The 10,236-nt window shown below is 33.4% G+C and overlaps 1 protein-coding gene across 1 annotated transcript; it reads right to left on the bottom strand.

The window, feature by feature from the left end:
* Positions 1–7,822: 7,822 nt before the first annotated feature.
* LOC111904274 (uncharacterized) lies at positions 7,823–9,049 on the bottom strand (the record flags this gene model as incomplete). Its single annotated transcript, XM_023900051.1, has 5 exons — positions 7,823–7,900; positions 8,035–8,091; positions 8,305–8,420; positions 8,510–8,648; positions 9,011–9,049. Coding segments are annotated over 5 exons (429 nt in total), but the record flags the coding sequence as incomplete, so codon positions are not given.
* Between the last annotated feature and the right edge of the window lie 1,187 nt (positions 9,050–10,236).

Genomic DNA, 10,236 nt, shown 5'->3' with positions numbered 1-10,236 from the left:
CTCTCTTTGGGAGACAATGATTATTTTGATGATCAAGTGAAAGATAGAAAAATGGTGGGTGCCTTATAATATGTTACATTATCACGCCCTGACATTACTTTTGTGGTAAATAAAGTATGAAAATTCATACACCCACCACTATGAATCATTGGTCTACTGTCAAACGTATCTTGCGCTACAAACATGGTACGACGAGTCATGGTCTCTTAATCTCTCGATCATGATCCTCGGTGTTGCATGCCTATACTGATGTTACATTCAACGCCTTGAGTGCCTTTTCTTATGCGGATTGGGCCGGATGCCCTGATGACCATCAATCCACAGGAGGATATGCAATATATCTTGGATCTAATATTGTTTTGTGATCTAGTAGAAAACAAAAGACTGTATCTCGTTCATCTACAGAATCGGAGTACAAAGCATTAGTGGATACGGTTGCTGAATTAACTTGGCTTGAGACTCTGTAACGAGAACTTCATGTTTCATTAAAATCTGTTCCAAATCTATTGTACGATAACTTGGGATCCACATATTTTTCTGTTAACCCTGTCTTTCATGCACGAACAAAGCATGTAGAAGTTGATTTTCACTTCGTTCGGGAAAGAGTTGCACAGGGAAGACTGTCAGTTCAGTTCATTTCTACACACGATCAAATCGTCGATGTTTTCACAAAGCCTCTGTCTTCTGAGCATTTACTCTTCTTGAAGTCCAAGCTAACAGTCTATACCCGGCCTTAGCTTGCGGGGGAATAATAGATAAATACTTATGTAAATATGTCTACTATATATTTAGATGTATTATGTAGATTATGGAATACAAGATACCCTTTTTTATTAAGATTTAATACTTACAATCAAATTAAACGGACGTAATGTTATTCCTTCCTCATTCCTTACGGTACGGACCTTTCATAACTTTATAATATCAACTATCGGGTAAAGGTATTTGCGCCTACATCAATGATCGACACTAAAGATGATATGCAAAGGTGTCACAGAGTAGAGAGAAAATGAGTGGGAGAGGGACGATATCCACATTTTCTCCGTTAAAGATGAGTGATCGAATGTTTTGGGTATTTTTCCAACCACTAATGAGTGGTTGGAACTTCGGTAGAAATAGATAGATTTCCAGCCGGGCCTGTCTGCTGGATATCCAAGTGAGAGTGAGGTGGATGGATACAACGTTAATGAACAACAAAGAATGAAACAATAAATGGATATTTTTCCGGTGAGGGTTCAATTAACTTTTGTAATCTAAAGATTTAGATGTAGATGACAATACTTTCATATGAAAGTCGATATGAGGATCTTTGCATGATTGTATACAAATAAGAGCATGGATGAGAAATTTCCATGCAAAAAAGGACCACGCCAACACTCCTAGTTCATATGTTTTTTCTAGTTTAGAAAAGGAATGATAGCTTCTACAAATATATGAGTGAAAAAGGGGTAGTCAAGTACATGCTAGAATTATTTTGTAAGACTTTGTGGTAGCCATGAGTGGTGGAAGTGCACTCAAATCATATGGATATAAATTGGTGAGATGAATCATAGCTGCTAATCAGAATTAAGAAGCAAGATAAGGTATGTGTTTGAAAAAAAAAGGACCTGACACCAAGTATGATGGGAGATGCTTTTCCTTATGAGGTACCCTAATATATATATATATATATATATATATATATATATATATATATATATATAGAGAGAGAGAGAGAGAGAGAGAGAGATGGGGATAGGGAATATACATTACAGCCCACCTAAGATTAGGTACTAAACTTCTAAATTAAATAGTTTTATCTTAGTAAATATAACTGGTTCAGTTTTCACTTGCTAAATGTATAATTCTCCATTATATTTATTTCCTATATTATCGTTTAACCATCCATGTTTTCTTTCCTCTATTATCGTTTATTACTTCACGCCAGTGAATATTACTGTTTTGCACCATCACGAAGGTGAAAGATAATTAACATTTTTGTTTCCCTATCAAAATTATTGCTTCATTATTGAATCTGTAACGTCAATTGTTAATCATGAATCCCCTAATTGTAATCTTTAACTAATAAAATGACATAGTTTGATTAGGTTTAGTACCTATATATTCATTTTTCCTCTCTCTCTCTCTCTCTCTCTCTCTCTCTCTATATATATATATATATATATATATATATATATATATATATATATATATATATATATATATATATATATATATATATATTAAAAGCAAAATCTTAGTGGGTTGCTCTCAAATTTAATAATTGACTAGAATGACTTTGGAAGAGAAAGGCTGATTTATTGGTTTATTATATGATTAATAAAAAGCAATAAATAATTTATTAATATATTATGAGATTAATATATTAATTAGAAATATTATTATTTACTTAGTAATTACTCAGAAATTATTGAATTTAATTGGATTAATAAAAAGTGCAACGACTTAAGCTGTAATTGTTCAGTAGTTGAACAAGAGAATGATTCTGGAAAATTCCTGGATAGGCCAAAAATTTGAAGGCTCCTTAGGGTTTCTATATTTTTCCATATAGATAATATGGATAATAAGGAAACTAGATAAATTCAAGATTTGAAATAATATTATTTTATTTCAAATTATGGTTATATAAGGGTTTCCTATCAGCCATAAATAGGGGCCTTAGTCTTATAATTTTAGGCCACTTGATATCTTAGAAGGATTGCCAAAAATCATCTCCCTTCCCTTATCTCCTCAGGTGTTCTAAGTGCTAGGATTTGGGTACAAACCATCAGAGGCACGATATTTCTGGTGTTTGCTTTCTAGAGCTTGTTCAAGAAGGATTTGATTGATTATTTGCAAAAAATAATCAAAAAAGTATGTAAACCCTAATCCTTTTGTGAATTTCGACTATATTAGGGTTTTCCTAGGGTTTTTTTGATGTTCTTAGATTATAGCTATCAATAGAGAAAACTTAGGTCTAAATAGGTTGCATGTGACCTTAAGGGTTATGTTTTTCTGCCACATGATTTAGTTATAACCTATAAAACCTTTCAGTCAGAGACATAGGTTTTCAATTTGATTGTACATAATAGTGAAGATATCAAAATTAAGGTTTATGGAAATTAAACCCTAATGGCCATGGTTTTCGACTAATAAACCTTAGTCTCCCTAACCCTATTTTCGAGAATATGAGAGCGTTTTTAGGATTTTATCTTGTTTCCTTAACTATTATTTAAAAAACCTTAAATTTTGAATAATTAAAACCTTATAAAACCAAACACTATTTTCAAAAATTAGAGGGTTTGGATTAGGATTAAATTTTAATTATTTAATTAATTGTTTAATTTAAATAACTATTTAATCCATAGAGGATTTAATTAATTTAATTAATTTTTTAATTGAAAGGTAAAGATAAATCATAATCGGTTTAATATAAATTAATTAAAAGATTTAATTTAAATAATTAATATTTAAACCTTGGTATTAGAAAAGCTTTAAAATACACCTTATATATATATATATATATATATATATATATATATATATATATATATATATATATATATATATATGTGTGTGTGTGTGTGTGTGTGTGTGTGAATATACTATTAAAAGTTTAATATATTATATGTATAAGACAAGTCAGTCAAATCATTACTACGCCTCATTCATGAAGTCATACTATAAGGGGGTATAACGAAGCAGCCTATAAAATGACCGTCATTGGGTGTCCACTCTCACCCACCGCTCCTTTGTATGGTGGATGATCGTTAGCTGAACAGATTTGATAGGACATAATCTCATTAAAAGTATTATGATATAAAAGTAGTAGAACTTTCTTTTTAAAATCCACTCTAGTAACTTTAGGAAAAATATGAAAAGTATGCTAATCCATGAAAATACCTAACATACTTTAATATACCGTTAGTGGAGCGTGTGTGGTTAACTGGCACACTAATAGCGATTTTAAAGAGAAATGATGGGCACCTCAAAATTTATCATTTTTAATGGAGTGCATGTGGTTAACCAACACATTAATTAGAGATGATAATTGATATCGATGTTGCTAAGCATGTTTGAATAATTATTCACATCTTGTTTGTGATCCACACATCTTATTCATAAATAGAATAGAATAATCTGAGATTAAACATGTCATTGATAAGATTCAATGAATCTAAAAGGATCTAGAAATTTCATAGATTGAAATTGGTGAATTGTTCTACTTACCTTCTTAAATTTGCAATAAGATTACGACATTCCTCTTCTTAGTTGTGAATTGTTATATTGGATCCTAGACTTCAATTTATTATGAGTTAAAATATAAATGATTCATATCAATTAACCAATAGTGTCTCTTTTATATAGATGTTTACTACAGGAGATGCTCTTTTCCGCTCGTCTCATATTCTCCCTAAACCCTAACCTGAGAAATCGTTTGCCAATGAAAATGTGGTTACAGTCGTGTTTTTATTACGTATGTGCGTTTGTGATGTGGTTGCGACTATGTGAGGTGTGTGTATTTTGGTTGGTTGGAAGTCGAGAAGAACCACCATTGAAACCAGCCATGGTGGCTACCACCCTTAATGCTTTTTCTGCCACCACCAGCCAGCGTGTGTTGGTGACTTTATGTGTGAAATATGGGGTGTGTGTGTGTGTATTTTTGTTGCTCCATCTTCCAACAACAACTACTTCTCTCTACTATCAATCCTCTCTAAGGAGAAATTAGTTGGTCTAAACTACATGGATTGGATGTGGAATCTCAAAATGACTGTTCGATACGAGGAAAAAGAATGTGTTCCCGAAAAACCTCTAGTCAAAGTCGATGAGTCAACTGCTACTCTAGATGATCTTGCCACCTACAAGAAACACTATGACGATACAACAAAGTTTGCTTCCATCATGTTTGCAACTATGGTACTTGAGCTGCAAAAGTTCTATGAGGACTATTGGTCGTACGAGATGGGCTTGGATAATGCAGAAAGGTTCCACAAGATAGCGCATCAAGAAAAGTATCAGGTCGTCAAAGTGTTAATGGAATGCAAGTTGAAGGAGGGAGAGTCTATCTGTAATCATGTGCAAAGAATGCATAAATATGTAGAGTGTCTTGAAAGGCTCAATGTGACTTTTGACGAGGAGTTGGCCATTGACATGTTCCATAACTCCATGCTACCTTGTTATGATCAGTTCATCCCTGTCTATCATTTGAACAACACAAAGAACACATTGGCCCAAATCAATAACTTGTTGCAGACAACGGAATCAGGGATGAACAAGAATGGAGTCCCTTCTGCTACAAGTGCTCCCGTCCTTTCCATTGGGGAAATTAAGCAGAGGAAAGAAGAGGACGGCTAATCCTAAATCGAACTGGAAGGACAAGGCCTAAGCTGGATCGTCTAGCAGTGGGTTGAAGGAACAACCCATTTCAGACATACTTGTTGTTAGTAGCCCAAAGAGACCATTTGCTACTACTTTAATGAAAAGGGCCATTAGAACAGAAGCTACCCTAAATACTTGCAAGAAATCAAGTATGGCAATATCAATCCATTGTTGGCAGGTATATACACTATTCAAGTCAATAACTCACAACTTACTTGTTCTTGGTTCCTTGATATAGGATGAGGATTTCACATTTCTTCTAATATATAGGGGCTAAGAGAAAGTGAGGAGGTAGAGCATGAAAGAATAAATAGGATCATGTGGAATAGGCGATATTCTCCTATTACCAAGATTGGAACTTATGGTCTTGTGCTCGGTGGTGATGTTAGGATAGATATGATAGATTGTTGATATTCCTTACAAATGACGCGAAACATTATTTCTTTCCATGCGTTGTTCAAAAAAGGGTTTCGATATTTTTTAATGATATGAATGGTTTGATTTTAGCTTAAAAAGTGGTGTTTTTATGTTTGAAGCTTTACCTTGTAATAGTGTGTATGAAACTGTGATTTGTTTTGATAACTTACGCAATAGTGTATTCCATATTGATTCGTCTAATGTTGTAGACAAAACATGCTTGTTGAATTGTCATCTTGGATACATTAACAAGAAACGTACCGCCCAAATCAAAAAGGATGGAGTGTTCACTACTACAAAAACAACCTTTTACGACATGCAATGCGTGTCGTAAAACACTCAGATGACACACAAATGTGTGTCAAGGAAAGCCCTATCATAACGAAATACGCCACGCCTTTGCGCATCGTCTATTTACGACACGCATTTATGACGCACAACTATGACATGCATTCACAACGCGCATTTACGACACGCATTGCGTGTCAAGGAAGGCCCTGTCATAAAGGAAGATGACATGCATTTGCGTGTCGTAACCTTATGACGCGCATTTAGGACACATATTGCGTATCATTAAAGCCCCTGTCATAAATGAAGATGACTTGCATTTGCGTGTCATAAACTTCAGCAACCATTTACGATTTACATTTACAACGCGTCTTTACGATACTCATTTATGCATAATAAAAAAAAATATGGAAACAAATATATATACCAAAACAATCAATTTCATCCAATAACATCATGTCAAATTGTAATACATTGGTATTAAGGGGGTTTAATTGTACATTGTTATTAAGAGGTTTTCCCTATCTATATAACCTAATACTACATTGCTATTATGAGACACCTTCTTGTTTCTACTTCTTATTATTATGCTTCTGTTTCCACATGATACCTGTTTTCATCATCAACACATTAGTATTCAAAAAGCCTTCAAGCATCATCAATCTATGTTATAAAATATTAAAATTTAATACACATGTAGTAAAATACCTTTTGCCAAGAATCTCGGCTTCAATACAGCCCATACCTATAAAAAAATTAATACACATGTAGATTATTAAAGTTTATATGAAATAGTGAAATAGTAAAATACATTTTCCCAATTGTCATTGCAACAATTCAATACAACCCATAACTCTATAATATTAAAATTTAGCTTGGAGTCATAGTCTAGACAAATGGATAAATTTGAAGGCCCAATAAACTTGCATACTTGTTTTCAATAGAATTTATGTAAGAAAGAAGAATATGATTCAAGTTTCCAATATAAAATATAAGTTACCTATCAGGAATTGACAATGTCCTAGGGATAGATAATGTGATAATTTGAGAAGACAAAATGGTCCTTAAGAGAAAGAAAGTTTACTCACTAGTCACTAGTCGATACCTACTGAATGAAATACAAAACATCACCAAGCCTTGTTTCATAAATTTCACAAGTTCTATTTCCACCAGCCATGCATTTTGACTTTCTGCTCAAACGAAATTCAAACATCAGAAATTCATAACCAAGAGTAAATAGAGAGAATATAAATAGAGATAATGATATGAACTAAGTACACCTGGAAATGATTTCATTCTTGTGGAGCCTGCTGGTAGAGGAAAATATATAAACTCCAAATAAGATAGAACTCTTACAAGAAGGTTATCCACATCGAATTTGAAATATGCATCGGATTTTGATAGGAATAGATTCACATGAAGAATCAAAATCAAAATGCTAAACCAAATACCTTTATTGTTACTTTGAAGAATGTTTATGGGAGAAGTAGAAGGGAAAAGATAGAAGGAAACAGTGAGGGAGGGTGGCACACGAAAACAACGAGGAGAGAATGAGGAGAGTAAGGAGTCACATAACCTTCAATCTTCGGCGTTTTGAGTGATAGGAGCCGTTGGATCTCTCTAAACAATTTATTGAGATGTTGTTAAAGCCCTAGTTCATTTTGTTGAATTTGTGAAGACATGACCCAAGATGGAAGGATTATATTTTGAACGTGCTAAGAATTTTATAAAACCTGAAATGTGAAGAGGTTCTTGAAGCTTACGATCTTCTATTCTTCTGAGCCCTTGTGGGCTCGTATATTGCTAGGTGTGTCCTTCCAAAATGATGATTAGCTAACTACAATTTGCAGTTATTTATAAAACCATAAGTTTATATTCCATCATTCAATGCATATATGATAAATTTAAAATATATATGGAGTAGATATTATAATTTAATATAAAGTACATATTAATAATTATAGGAAGTACTCTAACAAGACACATACATGTTTCCAGCATGTTGGTTCTGAATGGATACTCCACAACCTATGGAGTGATAATTAAATATAAGATACCACAGGAATATAAAATTTGATTTAAAAAAGGGAAATTACAGGGAAAAAAATGTTATACTTTGGGAAAATTTGCAGTTTAACCATTTTGGAACATATAAAGTATTAGTGGTTAAAACCAAAAATCACTCTAAATATAATGTTTTTTTTTCTTTTATGATTTTCCCTAAAAAAACATAAAATTCACTATAAAAGAATCATCCCTAATGACAGATGATTCTGAAATTTGCTTCACTAAAATCACATAATCCACTTCCATGTACAGCGGTGTCGCACTTATGTAATTAAATGGTCCATCTTTTCCTTCCAACAAAATACGTTTTTCATCTACTCATATTTCATAAATAAAAAAATAAATTTCTTTTATTAAAAAAATGCCCTATATGTATTACCTGAAGATTCTTTAATGCACTCAAATAAAGTTTCCACATAACCTGTGTGTATAACTGAATTATCAAGAAATCCAGTCCATTCTAAATTAGGGCATAGAATATCGAATACAACCCATGGATCCATTTCCACAAAATGGACCTGAAAAAAGTTTGCAACAAAGTAGTAAGCTTTTTCCTATAATAGCAACATACTTACATTTTCTTTACATATATAGCAATGCATTATATTCATAATACTACCTCCGTCCCAAATTGGTAGTCCACTTTTGACTTTTGAAGTCTTTTTTCTTCAACTTTGACTATAAATATTTTTGTTTTTGATAGATAATACTTGATGCAAAATATATGAATGAATTGCATTTTAAATGTTTTTTTCGTTGTTATTACTTTTATCAAGTAATATATAACACAAATAAAAATATTTAAGGTCAAAGTTGAAGAAAAAAAGACTTTAAAAGTCAAAAGTGGACTATCAATTTGGGACGGAGGGAGTAAAGATACCTGAGAGCATCCTCTACTGATAGCTTCTATGCCAACAGATCATGTGCTGACATAAGTGCCCCTGCCCACCTAATACCTCTTTCCAAGTTGGACAAAACATGTACTTTTTGTCCTATTAACAGATGAACACACAAATATTGAGAGAGATTGATGAACTTTGGTTGAAAGAAAACATGCACTCTAGCAACCACATGGGAGAGTATCTAGGTGGTTATTATCAAAATGATTATGATCCTATTTGCTATTAATTAGCAAATGCTGAAACAAAAAAGAAGATAAAAACTGCATGAAAAGGGTATGTACTTAGACATGAATAAAACAAAGTAGTAATCTGCATTCGAAGATTGAATTCCACTGCAGAAAACAATGAAGGAACAGCCATGTAACACCGTAAAAATTAAAACAATTTTTCACTTTTTAAACCATATAAATTCATTCATAATCACTTTCTAAAAACAATGTATCATCATTATCTCATTACAAATCCCAAGATCAAATCATAATAAACTTCGCGAGTGTGTGTACAGATCATGTCGGCGCCTTTCCGCGATCATCACTGGTACCTGAAACACATAACACATAACACTGTAAGCATAATTGCTTAGTGAGTTCCCCAAAATACCACTCTAACACATATTAGTCACTCAAGGCTATAACTTCGTTGACCCTCTGGGCAGTGTGTCTTAGTGGGACCCTCCAGTCCCAACTCTCTGTAGGCCCTCTGGCCCTAACTCTATGAACCCAAAGGTCCTAAATCTATGGACCCACTGGTCCTAACTCTGAAAACTCTAAATCATGCATATCACATATCACAATAAATCTCAACACATAAATAGCATACAAATACAATGGCACATAACTCTAAAATACACTGTCACATAACTATGTTACCACTCTAGGTAAAATATAGTGATAAGACTCACCTCAGATGTCTCGGTATGGTCTAGCCTCCACCTAATCACATAAAGTAAATACTCTCATAAATATAACTCTTGAGACTAGACTCAACCCTCTCTTGGCACCCTCAGAAGGGTAAAAGACCATTTTACCGCTCTCTTGACTCAAAGACCCCATTGTTGACCAAACCCTAAAAGTCAAAAAAAGTCAACGGTCAAACTTTAACCCGACTCGTCGAGTGCCCTTGGGCGACTCGGCGAGTCTACACGTGTCCACTATCTCTCTAGTCTTGCTTAACACGTCGAGTCTTTCCCCTGCTCGACGAGTTA

This window comes from Lactuca sativa, chromosome 7, assembly GCF_002870075.4.
Source record: "Lactuca sativa cultivar Salinas chromosome 7, Lsat_Salinas_v11, whole genome shotgun sequence".
NCBI classification, from domain to species: domain Eukaryota; kingdom Viridiplantae; phylum Streptophyta; class Magnoliopsida; order Asterales; family Asteraceae; genus Lactuca; species Lactuca sativa.
This window is presented reverse-complemented; position numbering and strand designations above follow the sequence as displayed.